The sequence below is a fragment of the Sparus aurata genome, chromosome 18 (assembly GCF_900880675.1).
Source record: "Sparus aurata chromosome 18, fSpaAur1.1, whole genome shotgun sequence".
NCBI lineage: Eukaryota > Metazoa > Chordata > Actinopteri > Spariformes > Sparidae > Sparus > Sparus aurata.
The window spans coordinates 21,990,475-22,008,318 of record NC_044204.1 but is presented as its reverse complement, the minus strand read 5'-3'; the positions used below and the strand labels follow the sequence as shown (position 1 = coordinate 22,008,318).

General features: G+C 41.4%; 3 protein-coding genes across 4 annotated transcripts; 2 read left to right on the top strand and 1 right to left on the bottom strand.

Moving 5' to 3' along the window:
- Nucleotides 1–14: 14 nt before the first annotated feature.
- On the top strand, nucleotides 15–2,782 carry glod5 (glyoxalase domain containing 5). 2 transcript variants are annotated; one of them, XM_030397389.1, is made up of 5 exons: nucleotides 15–233; nucleotides 349–462; nucleotides 829–984; nucleotides 1,948–2,103; nucleotides 2,276–2,782. In XM_030397389.1, exons 2-5 carry the CDS (start codon nucleotides 406–408, stop codon nucleotides 2,414–2,416), a joined length of 510 nt encoding a protein of 169 aa, XP_030253249.1. In that variant the 5' UTR covers nucleotides 15–233; nucleotides 349–405; the 3' UTR covers nucleotides 2,417–2,782. The 2 variants fall into 2 exon arrangements, with proteins under 2 accessions (XP_030253249.1, XP_030253247.1); XM_030397387.1 differs by having other exon boundaries at nucleotides 232–462.
- Nucleotides 2,783–8,262: 5,480 nt separating this feature from the next.
- irg1l (immunoresponsive gene 1, like) lies at nucleotides 8,263–11,732 on the bottom strand. Its single transcript, XM_030396966.1, has 6 exons — nucleotides 11,637–11,732; nucleotides 11,208–11,262; nucleotides 10,861–11,048; nucleotides 10,418–10,510; nucleotides 9,840–10,045; nucleotides 8,263–9,227 (listed from the first exon to the last, which is right to left on the bottom strand). The coding sequence occupies exons 1-6, from the start codon at nucleotides 11,652–11,654 to the stop codon at nucleotides 8,300–8,302; spliced, it is 1,488 nt and encodes a 495-aa protein (XP_030252826.1). The 5' UTR covers nucleotides 11,655–11,732; the 3' UTR covers nucleotides 8,263–8,299.
- Nucleotides 11,733–12,068: 336 nt separating this feature from the next.
- On the top strand, nucleotides 12,069–17,138 carry LOC115568472 (uncharacterized). Its single transcript, XM_030395779.1, has 11 exons — nucleotides 12,069–12,118; nucleotides 13,074–13,259; nucleotides 13,350–14,864; nucleotides 14,947–15,039; nucleotides 15,137–15,241; nucleotides 15,398–15,507; nucleotides 15,609–15,800; nucleotides 15,887–16,049; nucleotides 16,175–16,340; nucleotides 16,489–16,583; nucleotides 16,669–17,138. The coding sequence occupies exons 2-11, from the start codon at nucleotides 13,103–13,105 to the stop codon at nucleotides 16,752–16,754; spliced, it is 2,682 nt and encodes an 893-aa protein (XP_030251639.1). The 5' UTR covers nucleotides 12,069–12,118; nucleotides 13,074–13,102; the 3' UTR covers nucleotides 16,755–17,138.
- Nucleotides 17,139–17,844: the final 706 nt, after the last annotated feature.

Sequence of the window (17,844 nt, the reverse complement as noted above, 5' to 3'; positions counted from 1 at the left end):
TGTCATTAGTAGCACCCCTACTGGTAGGATTTTTCTAAATTTCCCTTTCATTTACAGCTGTCAGATAAAAAAAACAATTATCTTCATGGATATTATCTTTGCTTGAACAGCAGGCATTGACATGGTATTGAAGAAGAATAGCCATGAACTAATTGGACAGTTGATGAACTGTGAAGGAGTGTAGTTTTGATTGGAATACTACAAGCGACGTTCACTTTGGTTAATGTTGTCAGGTACAAACATTAGTGACATTTAGTAGACGCACGTTTTGGCATGTTTTGAAAGATGTATTCCATTTAGCCTCATTAAACGTAATTTGTGTTGCGACCTGGCTTGTGCTGCATGTAGTTCACAGTCCACAGAGCCGGAAAAACAAGGAAGTGCCGGAGTCAGACGACGAAGAGAATGGCGCTCCGGACATCTGGGAATCGACTGTGGCGCTTTCAGAGGGACTGTTTGAAGGTAAACTAGCTATCTCAATGCTAATTTAGGTAAAGCTAACGTTGTATTGTCGGTAACACTCGTGTCATACTTTAAGACTGAAACTGTACAATGTAACGTCAGTTTAGACTTTCTGTTATTAGAGAAATCGCAACCACGACAGCTAAACTACCTACCGGCCTTTAAACATGTGCACATCCGACAGGACACCGCTCTGTTTACATTTCTAGAACTGTCTGTCGTTGCTAGGCTAACAACGTCTTCGCTTAACGTCATAACAACAAACTAGACGAGAATTCCACCTTTACAGGATGCCGGTACACTTTGTCCACGCAGCGGCGCTGTTGACGCCAAACACGCTGAATTGAATTGTCCTGTCTCTTGTAGACCTTCTCCGTCCAAAGACTTGGTGTTGTCAGATTCAAAAGAACCTGTCCAGTTGAGGTCAGCCATTTGGATCATTTGGTCCTTACAGTGAAAAGCGTGCCGGACACCGTCAGCTTTTACACCTCAATCCTCGGCATGGAGGTCATCACTTTCAAGGTATGAGAGGTGCTTTACACAAAGTGTGTTCTAATTATCAGGAGCATAGTAAGAGTCAATATTCCTCTCCACACATAGGTCAGTAAAATTCAACATAGAATTTGTATGACATGGATTTTAACAGAAAAACGTATGGTCACCGGAATAAAATCCTTGAAATGGCTCCTACTCCTTCTCTCATTAACAGTCAGGAATATATTCATATGCAAATATTTTTCATTCCACAAGTTTAACAGCTGAACACAGGATGTGTCTTACTTCATATTAAACTCAATTCTCAGCGCACTCTCCTCAATATTAGGGATTATTGGGATATAGGTGCATACATGCGTGTGCATGGATTTGCAATAAATGTCAAATGAATGAGTTGCATTATCTTTGGTTACCAAAAATGATCACAAAGCACAACCATTTAAAAACTTGGTTATGTCACAGAATAGACAATCAAATGTAACACTAACATATCCAAGTATCTCTTACTGATTTTGAGTACTTTGTGTGCACTGGAGGCTACAAGTTTCCACATCACACCTGTGATTGCTGAATATTGTACCAGCATTGGCTTCCAAAGTATTTGTTATGTCACAAGTCATGCTTGTAGGCCCACGTCTTGAAATCAGATGTTCAATATGCACAATGAAAATTCTTAATTCTACACAATGAATGTGGAAACAGCCAAACTTGCACAAACATTACTCTGCAGAGTCAATCTCAAAGATTCAACATCAGAGACTCTGAAAATGCTTTAACTGATGGGGGTCTTTAAGTATTGCATATGAATTATTTAATAATGGTAATATTATCCTCATATGTGCATTATTTACACAGAGACAATGAAATTTGAAATGCTCTTGTGCTTTTGGTTTGGGAGACCATCCACTAGATGGCAGGCTTTGATTATGTGTCAGCTGAGAGCACCGCTCTCCATGCGACACTCACACCTATCATCTCTGCATTTTCAAGGGAAATCGTAAGGCTCTTGGATTCGGACAGCAGAAGTTTAACCTTCACCAGCTGGGTCAGGAGTTTGAGCCCAAAGCCAAGCATCCGACCTCAGGCTCTGTGGACCTGTGCCTCATCACCAAAACCCCTCTGGCTACAGTAGCTGCACATCTCAAGGTCTTTCACCCATTTCCTCCAGATTGTCTTGAATTACTAATGTCAGTGTTCATCCAGTAAGATGGCTGCTCTTTTAAAACCACTTGACCTCTGGTCGACTTTATCACATTTGGTGATTAAGGTGCAGCTGTAATGCTCAGTGTCTGTTTCTGTTGTCTTTTATCCTCTGCAGGTCTGTGGGGTTGAGATAGAGGAGGGTCCAGTGGAGCGGAGTGGAGCTGTGGGGGCCATCACCTCTCTATACTTCAGAGATCCAGACCACAACCTCATAGAAGTGTCAAACTATAACCAGTCACCAGAGGGATCTTCTTGAGACTTCTTTCGCCTTGTTTGAGTACTTAAATGCATCTAGTCACTGCATCAGCCCTTCCCGTTGCACCCACTTTGCACAATTAGAGTTTTACCTAAGAAGTTTTATGGCCAAAATTACTGTAATTCAAACAACATGTGCACTGTTTTCCAACCAGGGTGGATAACATCAGTTGGCTGTGCAGAGAGTGTTTCTGTGAAGTTCTGCTGACCAGTGGTTGCTATTTTAATGATACGAGAAAACGCTGTAGAGCTTTCTGACCGAATGGGTACTCATGATTTTTTTTTTTTTTTTAAGTTTGTGTAGAGAAATGAAACACTTGTGAGAATAACTGCGGCTTCAGCGGAAAATAAAAGGTTCCTGCGTGTACTAAAGGCTCTCTTATTTCTGCTCTTTAACCCAAGAATCAGACCTATAGCCTGTCTTCATAATGTGGTTGCTTCAGCCATTTGTTGTTGCAGTATTTCAGTTTACTTTTCAAATAATTTATGATATATTTACACACACACACACACACACACACAGTAAGTAAGTAAGTTTCCCCCGAAAAGAGCTTTTGCACATTATTTATAAATCATTGTATGAGTTGAACAGGATGATTCAGCTTCTCCTCCAGTAAAATAGCAAATTTTTACGTCCAAATTTTGAGAATATTTAATGTTCCTCAAAAGTTTCTGCTGCTTAGACACATAATGCCCAGTGCAAAAACATAAAAAACACTCCACATAGTGACAGTACTAATCATTTCCAATAAATGTAGCCTAAATATGGGGTCAGTAGGTACTTGTTTTCCCTAACCATGTACTAAATATCACATCTTCAGTTCACAATTTCCCACATTCGTTTTTCTAAGATTCTCATCTTTGTGATCTGTTTCGTCAGCGACAGAATCACACCACTGATGACACTCTCTGAAACTTGCCTTTGAGAGACCTGTAAATGTAAGGTGGGTTATCATGAGATGAAAGGGACCATCGTTCCTCCTTTTTCTGACTTTAAACAACAATACAGCCTTTCTGGCACCTGGCCAAAGCAACTTGTTCAACCATTGTTGTATGGAAACTCCATTTATGTCACAGCTATAGAGCTGTAGAGAGGCCCGATCCTTCAGATGGGGTTGCACGGCTATTGTGTCCTCTCGGAAAAATGTACATTCTTATTGTGGTGGTAGCCCCTCCTTTGTTGTCGGGTGTGTCCCAGTGCAAAAGTTTACTGGAAATGGTACAAATCTGAGGGGATATTTTTGGCTGCCCAGGGTCTTTTGTCTTAAGTCTTTTCTTCTGATAAAACACAGATATACAAGAAGTTTCCACCATAACTTTCCCGGTTTTGTAAAATACCATCGATGTGTATGATACCAACATTCTTCAAAATTAGTGCACCACACCCATAGGCTTATAAAGATTTATAGGATAAAGAGCGACTTCTCTGTTCCCTGGCTACTGAGAAATTTGAGTCCCTGCATTTATTGCCCTCTTTATTGCTTCTCTGCATGTCATTGTATCGTGACATAGTTCCAGTCTTTCCTTATTGCTGCATTCTTGAGGAATGTTTTAATGTCCATGCACAGTGACAAACCTTCCTTCTCCTAAATTACAAATGCGTTGAGATCATCTATGACTTTATTTCCTTATTAGTCAATATATCATCAGTCATTCTGAAAGACTTTGTTGTTTTATTGACCACATGGGGAAATTTAATACCTACCCACAGTAATAGCTTAAATTGCAGTGCATGTAAAACACAACCTAAAGTGTGTTACGATGATCTTTGTATACGATAAAATATGTGACAACACACATTTTTCATCTCATTTTCTCCATAGGTGATCACTTACATTCATTCACTCTAATATTTCCATTATAAATAAACAACCATTTATCGTTATTAGGCAGTAAAGATTTTCTAAAATAGAGTCTTAATATCTGAAGCCATCCTATCAATAAAGCCATACAAAGGCCAAAATACTACTACTACTACTATTTATAATAATAATAATAATAATAATAATAATAATAATAAAAACAACAATATTAGTAATAATAAAAACTCCAATAAACTAAAGGGAAAAATTTAGCAATAGTTTAGTCTAATTGGCTTTTAGAGAACTCTGGTCTTTGCGGCTCACTCATCTGTGTTAGCTGTAATCAATCCGGCTTCAGAGCGAAAACACTGAGCAAAGAGCACTAACCAGAGTGCAATCTCTGCCACTTTGCTCATTTAAGCAATATAATGTCTGCTGTTAACACTGAGAACATTGTGCTGACCTTTTCTTTGTATTTAAACACTGTGGATACAGCCGATCGATTCCCTGCTTTTAACTAACAATTGTTGTTAAAGTTCAGTTCAAAGTTTCCAGCATCATCTCATCTGATGCAGCTCCAACAACGATGAACCTCTTTTACCTTCCTGATCCCAATGGTTGGTATGTCGTTTCACCCAAAACATTTCCAAAGAATACTGAATAGATAAAGCTGAATTAGAGAGGAGTGTATAAAGTCTGGTAGTCCTCTCTCTGTAATATATGAACAGTGTTAATAATCATTACTGTATGTTATTCTTCTGGTGTCTTCTCAACTGATTAGGGCTTGTTTAGACTTGTGTCTGCTGACGTCTTGCCACACATTAACTTCAGGACCACACACTGGAATGAGGAAAACAACTCCATTTCCTGACACTGCTCCACCTTAATAGTTTCTGTTGACACCTGTGTGCATAAAAGTGACATTGATTACTGTGCAAACTGAGGTGATGTATGTCCTTTATCGTGGAAACAGGGCTGCAGACATCCTCTTGGCTTTGAATGATTTACTGGCAGTGATTAAGTTTATGACAGAATAATGTGCTGCAGTGTGTGACCTCGTTAGGCACAAACTTGCTCCACAGAATCTTTTCTTCCGAGGAAATACAGCATATTATGATTTCTCCTACCTTTCGTGGTGCTTTCATTTTTTAATGTGTGTTTGAATAAATGTATGGACACTTTGAAAAAGTAATTATACTGATAAACTTTATTCTTTTATTTAAAAATGTGATGTCTGCAACATGATTTGAAAAACTTCCTTTTCCCCTCTGTGTCTTATCAACTTGATTTTTTATCTTTCGTGATTTGTGTCCAACTTCAGTTCCTCAACAGTCCGGTGTCTCGTATTTTGTGCACCACGCATTTTCAATGGGAGACATGTTGGGACGCCAGACAGGCCATCGAGTTCCCACACTCTATTACTGTGAAGCCAAACTGTTGTAACACATGCAGAATGTGGCTTGGCATTGTGCTGCTGGAATAAAAAGGGATGTTCTTGATAAAGACATTCTCTGGATGGCTGAATATGTTGCTCTAAAACCTGTATGTACCTTTCATAATGACTGGTGCCTTCACATTTGTGCATGTTTTGCTACTTATTTCTCTCTGTACTGCTGTGTTACCTGCAACATTTTCCTGAGGGGGATCAATACAGAAACACCTTATCTTGTGTTTTCAGTTGCTATGGTCACTAACACATTCCCATAACATCACAGATGCCGGTGTTTAAACTTTGCAGTGGTAGCAATGTGGATGTTGATGTTCCAAAAACAAATTGAAATGTGGACAGACCACAGGACACTTGGTGAGATAGGGCCCAGAGAAGTCAGCAGCATGCTGTTGATATACGGTCCTTGCTCTGCATGGTAGATTTCTAGATGCAACAACGAGAGAGTTGTTTTCTGAAGTGTTTCTGAGCCCACGTAGTAAAATCCTTTATACAATCATGGTGGTTAATTAATGCAGTGCTACATGAGGGATCAAAGGTCACAAGTCACAGGTTCAGTGTCGGTTTTCAACCATCCACCTTACATGCAGAGCTTTCACTTTAATGACATTATGGATCATAGATGGTCAAATTCTTAAATTACCTGCAATTATATACTTAATTTTAATTTCTGGTCTTATTTTTGCATTGCATGTTTTTGTTTAACCTTATTTTAATGACGGTCTGCCCTCAATGATCTTCAAGTTTAATAAAGGTAATTTCTAAAAAGTGCATTGAGAGACATTGTTCTTTAACTGTTGGACTATTTACCAACACCGTTTTTTAAAAGTAGTGAACTTCACCTTGCTTGTGAACAACTGAGCCTTTTGATGATGCCCCTTTCATACCCAGTCATGTTACTATCACCTGTTACCAATCAACCTGTATACCTGTAAAATCTTCCAAGCAGGTGGTTTTGAAACATTCCAGAGTTTCCAAATCTTTTGTTGCATCTGTCCCAAATTTTAAGGGTGTTTGCTGAAATCAAATTCAGAATGTGAATGAGTGAGTGTATATTTGCAGAACAAAATTAAGTTCATCTGTGTAATAAATGTCTTGTATTTGTACTGTATTCGATTAAATATTGGTCAGAAAGCATTTGCAAATCATTGTGTTCTGCTTTTGTCTCACAGCGTCCAAACTTTTTTGGAAGCAGGGTTGTAAAAGGGAATGTGAAGATGAGAGGAGGAAGAACAACTTCTTATTTTCTATTTCTTTTGTAAGTTTTATTAAAACATAAACACATACACAAAATGCTACATTTGTACAATGAAAGGTTAAAATGTCAAAGAGGAAATTCTGTTGCATTACAAGCATCAGGCATTTACATTTTTTTTTACATTTCAACAATCCATTGTTTGGCACTAAAACAGTACAGTACCTTACACTACTTCAATGAATAATTTTGATATTTGAAAATATTCAGATATGTAAATCTTCCTTCATCTTCCCTTTGCAATGTAACAAGATCACATTTTACAATTCTTTAATTTCTTGGTAAAATAAAATATCATGGAATAATGCAATAAAATAATTTAGCAAAATGTACATCAGATAAATATCTGCCGACACAGCTCTGTCAGCACCGGTAAGAGAGGGGTATGAGTGTAACATCTAGTGCAATTGGTAAACTGCTTTTTTTGTAATATTTTCCTGAACTGATTTGTATACAAATGTGTAATTTTCAAAACATTTTCCTGTAATTATTGAAGTAAAAGATCTGATAATGTATTTATTAGGGGTGGTTAATCGGCCCAATTTCCCGATTCGATTCGATTCCGATTATTGAAGTCTCGATTCGATTACAAATCGATTTTCTATTATTAACGATTATCAATTAGATTTTCAATTATTAACGATTATTGATCTTCCATTTATCATCAGTCAGCTGCTGAATTATTTTACTTATCTTTTGAGTAACACCTCACAGCACCTTCAATATTGTAAAGTGTAACTGTAATATCAAAATTATTATTTTTTAATTTGTTTTGAATGTAGTGTTTCACTGTTAAAAGAAAGCTGCCAAGCTCAGCAGCCGGACTCATGTTAGAAGCATTGTTGGTGACGAGAACCAGGGCGTGTTTATCTATTCCCCACTCGTCTGCCATTGCTTTGAGAAACTCACACATATTTGCGCTTGTGTGGCTATCATCCATAGCTTTCGTCTGAAGTACGCAGGACATTAGCTTCCATTAACTGCTGACATAATGAGCTGTAACGGTCACATGTCCAGGCATCACAGGTTATTGCTACCCTGTGAGCAGAGTTGAGGGACACTTGCACGGAAAGGTTTGTCTCCTTGTAAAGATTTGGAATCGATTTAAGTGTGAAAAAGCTCTGAGATGGAATAACATATATTGGCTCCAGACTGTGGACCATGTAGCGGAAGCCAGTAAGAGGAGGACTCCAGTTTGTATTACTTTTTCAAAAAAAAAAAAAAAAAAATATATATATATATATATATATATTTTTTTTTAAATCGATTTTTGGAAATTTAATAATCGAATCATAATCTTCAATATTATAATCGTGATTAATCAATAATCGATTTTTTTCACCACCCCTAGTATTTATGTACCATAGGTTCAGTTTGTGTTCACTGCAGCTGTGACAGAAGGGCCCTACAGTCCCCGAGTCTGTCCAGCTCCTCCACCACATCAATCAGACGCTCAACCTTCTCTGAGGCAAGCACCGCTCCCGCGTTGTGTCTGAACTTCTTCCTCAGGCTTTCATTGGTCAGCGGGTTGCGCCAGTGACCGTAGAAGGTGTCGCAGCGTCCCCTCAACATGTCTCCGTCAAGAAGTGTCACCTGGACTTCCCCATACATGCGGTCGAAATTAGCTGGGTTGTCCTGGGGATGTTCCACCCGAACACGGCTCAGCAGAGCGTGGAGGTCAGGGCGCGTCATGGCAGCCGGCGTGAATGACTGCACAGTCACCTCGCCATCCAGGAGAGCGGTGCAAGCATTGAACTGGAAAGAGTGGCGTGCCTCGTGCTCAGAGTCAGGTAAAGGCCTGTTGATGTACTTCGATTTGGGGACTCTGAGCAGGATGTCTTGGATTTGAGCTGGGGAGACAGTGCCAGGGCCGAACCCCACAAGAATTTTATGGACCGAGGCTGCAGCATCTGCCACCCAGTGCATCCCCAGATGGGCGGGGAAGCGCTTGAAGCCCATGTCCTGCTCCTCTAGCAGGAACATATGGCCATCATCATGGGGTGACTCTAAAGGCTGTGGCATATAGTCTTCATAAAAAGCACTGAAGCCAGCCACGCCAGCTACGGCATCCAGGACCAGAGGACTCGCCTCTAGGCCTCGGGAGGCCAGCAAAGCAGCCTCCAGCCCCAGACGCGAGGCATTACCAATGTGTAGGGGTTTAGATTGAGTGGCTGCATTAGCCATCGGGGCTCCAGACAGAGAAGCAGCTATCGCCAAGGCATGACTGCACTGGGAGGGATTCAAAGACAAGAGGCGAGCACAGGCAGCTGCACTCCCCATGGTCCCCACCACACTGGGAGGGTGAAACCTGGGGATGGAAAAACAGAGGGGAAGAGCCAGAGAGACTTTGGTCAGGTGTTTTGAATGATTTGCTCTTGTTAGGTGTCCGCACAAACAGCTACTCTTTTACGTGACTCTCCACATGCTCAGACAGCTTCTTTCAAGGGTGTTCAAGGAAACCTTTTCATTTCAGTATTTGATAAACAAGCAAGTAATGCGGTGGGACATTTGCCGTGGTGTAAACACTTGCCAAAGGGAGTCCTGTGTGATATTTACCTCCACTGGCTAATTGTGCAAGCACTACCCACAGAGCCTCTGCTATCCCTGAGATTAACATAATAACACGCCTTTCACAGCTCATTGACACCACTGAGAGGCTGCACGTTACGCTGCACCGGCCCTCTTGTAAACCACACTGCAGAGATCAGCAGAGTCAAACACGGATCTCTGTAGACTCGTGTGGATACTTGTCCTCCACATAGAATATAAATAAAACCTCTTCAACAAGGATCTGGCTTTATACCTGTTAAGTGATCACCTGGGGAGATCCAGTGAAGTGCAAAAACCTGCTGCAATGCCCCTCTTAGCCAATGAATGGCAGTACATACACTCAATTTGACTTGTGCTCTGTAGCACTCACCTCTTAGGGATGTTGCGAGCCTCATTAGAGAACCTCATCAGGCGGCCTTGGATTTCAATGCCCACATTGAATGCCAGCAGGAAGTCCGGGCCACTAGGTTTGCCGTTAGCAGGCATCATGTCACTGAGCGCTAACACAGCAGGAAGGACTGCTCCTGAGGGATGAGTGGCAGGGTGCCATGTATCATCAAAGTCCATGGAGTGAGTCTGCATAAAAGAAGACACATTAATAGTAAGGGCTGCAAGCGAGAACATGATGTTTCTATGCTTCATGCAATTACACTAGTTAAAAACATGTTTACAACTGGCTGCAGTTTAGCACTCTACTAACATCTGCTTACTCGACATCCTTTTATTGACATCCTGGTGGCTCCTTTAGGGATGGAAGCCAAGCAATGTTTGCGGACATAATGTTGGAAATTTCCACAGAGGGGTAAAGTGGAGTCGAGTGTTTTGAAGCCCAGACAGTGCCATAGCAGAGTATAAAATAGATGCAATTTGGCGGTGGTAAAGGGTTCTTAAATTGTCTGGTGTACTGGGGGCAGTGGTGACCCATTCGTTCCGCCTAATTCCACTCACCGCCACTCCATTGACGAAGGCCGCCAGTGTCGGGGAGAGCCTTGTGCCCCTACGTCCATACACAGAGCTGATGTCGTCAGCAGCATACATGAGCTGCAGGGGAAGAGACAGAGATGGGTAAACACAGAGCGTCGTCACAGCAGTGTTTTTTTTTACACTTTGAAGTGTCATCAAAAAATGAACTTTAAGCTCTGACATGTCACCCTTCAGTTGAAACATGCCAAACACAGTCATTTTGTGAAAAAAGGTCACCACACATTCAGTATAATAATAACCTGTGATCTTTTACACCCTCGTCTCATCTGTCCACAAGCAGCTGTTGCACAGACTCACGGCTACTGTTTGTATAAGGTCACGCAATTACTTTCATCTGTCTTATTGCCTCATATCAAACTGTAGACCGTAGAAACTTTTTTTTCTTCTTTCCTCTGTGTCACACTCACCTGGCAGTGCTGCAGGGCCAGTTCAAACACTTCTGTCGTGCTGCCGATCAGACCAACTCCGATGCTGTCGAGCACCATTCTCTTGCTGCGCTGGAGCACCAGGGAGGACAAGTGCTGAGGCTTTACTTCACTGATGAACTTCCCATAGCTGGCCGTGACTGTGTCCTCAGGGGCTGGGTGCTTCAGGACTGCAGGTGGAAGGATCAAGAGGTGAGTGGAAAGAAGGAAGGAGGTCAGGAGTGAGTGGAGGAGAAATGTTGCAACAGCTGAGGCTGAGAGCAATACGTCTTCTTGTGTTCGGACAAGAGGTCTGAATAAAGTTGAGTGTACCAAAAAGTTAAATTTACCTTCCACTGCAGATTTATGAAGCCCTCTGACAGCCCACACTGGTCTGACGGTTTTCTGCAGGACAAAAAAATACAGAATATCTTTCTTTTTCTTTCTTTTTTTTTTTTTTATATTAAATCTTAAATCTATTACAGATAGTGAGCACATGCAGTGACCTCCTCCCTTTTCTTCGTCAGACTCACATCTAATCAAACCACCCTTTGGTGGGGATTAGATCACTTAAATGAATGTTACTCAGCCTGTTTTTCCCTTTTCAAAGAGCTATTGTGCTGCTGAGCGGGTGCTGTAACATTTAACAAGAGTTCTGTTATAAATTCTTCCATACCACTTAATCAGATAATTTATAACTGACCTACTCAGACAATGACAAGATGTATGCCCTTAGTTAGAGTCTAAGGCACAAAGAACTATAATAAATAAGTCTTTACCTGTAATGTGGAGATCATGGTGGCAGTCAGTGTTTTCTCTTGTTCTTCCCTTTTCTTTCTCTTTGACGCAGGAGGCTTGCAGTCAACAGCTTGTGAAGGATGCTGATGCTTTGATTCAGAGTACCTGACTTTATATAGTCAAGGGCTCACAATGGCTGCTGATACTGACCTGGGAGGAACAGGGAAGCACATAAATATTCAAAAGAAAAAACATATCAGATTAAGGAGGGATTTCCACAGTGGTCATCGTCAACATCATCATTGGCATTACCAGCATCACGTCTGCCACAAAGGGAGGGGGAAGGAGTGGTGATTTGTTATCTCAGGTAGGGAGCGGTGATGTCACCTCTCAGGTTGCACACTGTAAGGATAATGTGGGGGAATTTTCAACTCCTCCTACACCCACCACTCAGGCCTTATTTATGACAAACTTTCATCTCTGCTTCAGAGCAACAGTTCATCTGTCTGAGCGTCTTCACCAGGTAAGACTCTTTAATTTTCTTTATTACTAACTGGAAAAAAGCAGAGCCTTTAAAATGCATGGGCTTAATATCTAAAAGGAGTTGAAAAGATACTCTTTGATACATTGTAAAGGTATTTATGAGATCTGTTCAGGATCGGAGCAGGAGAGTTGAATACAGCTACTCTGCTCTGTGTCCTGATTCTGTGTGAACCTTTGACTGGGCAGGGCTGAATCCTTTCAGCTGAGAATGTTTAAAGAGATGAGACAGAAAAGAGCCCGACCACATAACAGTCACTGTCTATGCTTTATGGTGTATTTATATTCCTTAAATTTGATATTTTTATAAGTGACTTTTTGTCTTTTATACAATGCTCTACAAATAGAAAGCACTAAGGCAATTTTGCTGTATGTGGTCAGCTTTCCTGAGACTGAGAAAGTCAAGTTGTGCTGTCCATCCACAAACAGTGACTTCTTTGTCTGCAAATAACTTGGACGATGTATTGCATTCATAATTTAGCAACACTGTAATTTTTCTACAGTCAATTTGGGATTAAACATTTTGGGTAATGAACTGTGTTTATTGGCTTGTGAATGACTGAGCCTTTTGAGGATGCCTCTTTCATACCAAATCATGACACTATCACCTGTAACATATGACCACATTTATGTGGAATGTTCCAAACAGGTGTTATTTTTAAAAACATTTCCACAACTTTCCTGTCCCAGCTTATTTGAAATTTGCTGATATTTAATTCAGAATTAGCATATATTTAAAAAACAACAACAATAAAGTTGATGAGATACAACATTAAAAATATTGTCTTTGCACTGTTTTTAATTGATTGTATGTCAAAAAGGTATCGAAAATGATCACATTTTGTTCTTATGTATGTTTTGCACAGCTTCATGGGAGTTGTACATGTATGTATGCATTCATTCTCATGTTTCCTGTATCATTTGTTTCAATGTCTCAGTGAAACTACAGACTGACAACAAAGACACTATGGCATCTTTGGATGGGTTTCCAGCCAGTTTCTATGGTGAACCAGGAGTGTTAGGCATTCTGTCCAACGGGATCAGTGCGTTCCTCGTGCTTCTACAGAACTTCAATACTGCACGCACTGGTATTGCGCCAGTGGGCGTGGAGAACATACTTGCAGGTAAAACTTTTAAGGTGTCTGCTAAAATAATGTGGTAAAATGTAATATAGAATTGTCTTAGTAATTTAAATTCCATGGTTTTTTTTAAAGGTGTTCATCTCATCCTGATCGGTGGCATATGCCAACTGGTGGCTGGACTGCTTTCCTTTAGAAAATACGATCACTTGAGTGGCACTGCCTTCATCGGCTATGCGGCTCTGTGGGGCAGTTTTGGTGCCACCCGAATCTACTTTGGTGCCTTACCTGAAACTCCTATCACAGTGTTTATGCCACAGCAGATGATAAACAATTTGTCCCTGTCCACTAACATGACTAGCAACATATCTTCGAATGCCACCACAGAGATCCCAATTAGCCATTTATTCCTGTCCGTGAAAGAGTCCGCGATTGCCGGTCTGGTCCCCTATATCTTCCTCTCCTTTCTGCTCGCCTTCTGCTCTGCCACAGTCAACTATATCATGCCGTTTGTCTTCGGGGCCATCACAGCCACATTAATTTTTGAAGCAGTAGGTCTTGTAGCTAGCTCCTGGGCTCTTGTGGTCTCTGGAGTTCTTGAGTTGCTCATTCTTCTTTTTGCCATCTATGGTTCAGCTGCATTGCTCGCCAAAGGTCTGACTCAACGTCTAGTCCTCAAAGGCTTCGGTACCCCACTCTTTAATGTGCTCCTGCTAGGGACCCCCAATTCAGGAAGTGCCAAGAGCATTGGCCAAGAGAAGAAGAAAAACACAAAGTACGCAGAGCCCATGGCCTTAGGTTTCTTCTCTGACACCATTGCTGCCTTCATCTTTGCGTTCTACAGCTTTGGGTACATGAAGTCCTTTGGGTTGGGATCTGCATGGGTCTCAATCATTGCGGTTGCCCAGCTGTTCTCCAGCTACTATGCCCATCTGCGCCAAGATTGCTACCACACCACTAAGTTTGGCCTTCATGCCACGTATTGGCTCATCAAGGCTTGGGATGAGTTTGTGCTATCTGTTCTGCTCGTGGAGGACAGTGAATTGGTCTCAGGCAGGAAAGCAATGGTTGGAGATTGGTTCTTTGTGACTGCAGGCTTGGTGCTCTGTGTTGGAAGCCTGAACACAGATGTCCTGGAATTGATCCACAACATGCTGTTTGTTCTGCTCACAGTCTCAACAATCCCCCAGATCCCTCTCCAGGGATACTACATCTTCTTTGGTGTAGCTTGCTCCCTGTTCACCGCAGCCTCTCTGTATGGTACCTTCTCACGTCTTATCAACACCATAGCAGAGAAGTCTCTAATCCCTGTAGGACCGCAGCCCGTCTCTACAGAGCAGTTGAAGAAGGTTTTGAGTTGCAGCAGGGCCAAGCAAGGAGACCAGAATGCGCTGCCCCAAACTGACCAAGCTTCAGACGCCCTGTTCTACCTTACAAATGGGGTTGCAGCTCTCTCAGCTCTTCATGCAAGATTTTTTAGTTTGAATCCTGCCTTCCTTCATCTGACTGTCCCTTGGGTCCTCATCTCTGGAGCCATCATCCAGGCCTATGTCAGCCGGCTGCAAGTCACAGGAGGTGGCCGGTTTGGGTCAGTCATCTCATCCATCTATGTAGCAGTATGGGCAACCTGGACCTGGTTTAGGTTTGCAGGTATGTCAGCACAAACATGTTTCAAATGGAGACTTGTTCTGACTGAATTACACAAAAGTCTGATCTCAGTTTTTCTCTTCAGGGAACCTGCTTCAGATTTCCACAGAGGCAGCCTACGCTTTTACTGCAGGGGCCATTGCTCTCCTGGTCATTAATGCGTTCCTTATGTTGATTGGTAAGACTGACAAGATTACTTTTAAATTAGCATACTTTATTATGTTCGGTTTTGAGCTTGTTTTCATTTCATTTTCATTCTTTCCATTGTTTGTCAGCTGCGTACAGGAACCTGGTTCTGCTGTTTCTAACAGTGGTCATGGAGGTTGTTCTGGTCTGTTTCCTGCTTTCCACTCTGCAGCGACTGCCGTATGAACTAGAGAGTAAGTGCACAAAAAGCCTCTTGGGTAGCACTTTAAAAAGAAAAACTTGAAGGTGCAACATGTAAGAACACCTGTTGAATTCATTCTCTAAACAAATAGGGGCTACATGTCACCAGAGTACCTGCTAACCGCTGCATTCTGTTTATGTATTTTCAGTGGCCATGCTTGCACTACTGTCTATAATTTGCATATATGGAGCTCTTGCATCACTGGTGAACTGCATCTTCTCACAGAGATCTCTGCCTATGGGCCCTCCCATAATAAAGGTAACCAATCAGGAAATGCCTCTTGCATTCCTCTGTCAGTTCTACAGAAGAAGCTATTGTGTTAAGTAATGAGTTTTCCCTCCCCCTGTGTCCCATCTCAGGAGAAAGTGAAACAGGATTCTGCTCCAGAGCTACCCTGCCCTGCAGTTGATTCACGACTCACCAGCAGTCTCCTGAAGATTGCTGGCCTTCTGGGTGAAGGGGCAGTGTGTGGTATTCCCACAGACACTGTGTATGCCCTGGCTGCCTCCTGCAAGAATCCTCAAGCTATAGAGAAAATCTACAATATTAAAGTAAGAAAAAAAAGATAATTAAAAGCTGATTAAAATATTTTCTTTGTTGTGAAACTCACCAACCTGCTATCTGTGACCTCACCCAGGACAGACCAGCAGAGAAGCCTGTCTGTATTTGCATCTCCAGTGTGGAGCAGCTGGTGGCAGCAAAGCCTCCCTTTAGTCCTCTGCTCTGGGAGTTTATGAAGAATGTGTATCCAGGAGGCATCAGCTGCATCGTCAGCAAAGGAGACTGGCTCCTCAAACTAGGTAAACTGTTGATAGCAGCTTAAAATCTGTGCTACTGGGGTCAATTTGATAAACTGAACTAGTTCAGTTTATTTTACATAAATATCATTGACATATTCACCTTACATTTAATTAATCTTTTGTAGGAGTGGGCCCAGCTTATGACCGTGTTGGTACCAAGGACAGCATCATGATCCGCGTCCCTGACCACACAGTGACCGGCCACCTGTGTGACATCACTGGACCCCTCGCTATTACCTCAGCCAATCCCAGCGGAGAGCCAGACAGCACCCACCACAGCATGGTCATCAAGTAAGTGTCTCTTCACAGAACTCTGCTCTGCTCACGTCCTCGTGTGGAAAGCGTCATCTATCACAATATATGTTGTTAATTTGTTAATTGATAGCGACTACATGCACATTCAGTCACACACCCTCTCCTACCATCTCGTTTGCCACAGTCGACTGGGACACAAGATCCAAGGTGTTCTGTGTGACGGGAACTCAAATGAAGTTGTTGCTTCCACCGTGGTCAACTGCCTAAAGATTGATGAAGGTAAAATGCAAAAATATCCCCATTGCATTTTCTCTTTTTATGTTTTAACAGAATCTAACTCAAGCCTGTCACCCTCTTTTCACAGGAACCATCACCATTGTGAGAGAAGGCTGTGTCCCTGCAGTAAAAGTCCGACAGATCTTTGACAGAGTGAAAAGTGCCATGGTGTGATTGTCTCCTACCTCGTTTCTTCAGAGAGCCTCCTTGTGCCTGGTTCCCTAAAAGATCGGCCTCCCTCAGTGAGCTCAGGGACTCTTGATAAACAATATGAGAAAAACGGAATGAAAGCTAGTGAATTAGTGTTTGTCAGTGTGTATAACTGTGGAGGTTTTGGCAAATGTTACAACAGAATAACAAATACAAAATAATTTGGATATATGTTTAGTTATAAGAAAATCCAAATATTTTTATGAAATGACTTGTAAATAGTAAATGATTGTATTGATATGTATCTATTCATTTAAATTATACCGTGTGTTAACATTTTTAACATTGATTTAAGCATTTATGCTCATTTTAAGGTGGAACACAAAAGTCTCATGTTGCTGTATGTATTTAAACAATCTTGTGCTGAATAAATCTGTGAAAAGAAACAATGAAATTGACTGATGTTGTGTATAAAAGCAAAATAATGACGTCACCAGTAGTGTAAGTTTTAATAGATACATTTGAAGATTCAATAGTAGCATTCAAAAGTTGACAATTGATAGGTTCAGTAAACAAAGAGAGACAGAAGGAAGGAAAAACAAAACAACTGAGCAGCTAACGTGACCTCACTTGTACTGTCATTTCAACTTTTAGTTTGTAGTTATTGGTCACACTAGTGGCTCTGTGAGGCTGCGATTGGGCCCAGCACTGCTTTGAGCTAAATGCTAACATCAGCATGTTCACATGCTCACAGTGACAATGTTAAAACAGGGATGTTTAATGTTTACCATTTTCACAGATCTTAGATTTGTACGTGAGCATGTTGCTAACACATTACTAAGGCTGATGGGAATGTCACTACATTGATTAACAGATGTTAATCATTATACATAAAAAACTATTTAAAAGTTCATAACTAGTCATTATTTTCCACATCTGATCCCTGACTGCATTACAGGCACAGGGCCACAGGCAGCAGTGAGGCCGTTGATAGGGGAAGAAAATACTTGACCAACGATGATCCTCTTTTTTTAAAAGACCACAGAGGACATTGTTTTTATGTTCATAACTTAGCTGCCATCAGGCACCACTAGGTATTCAACAACATACCAGC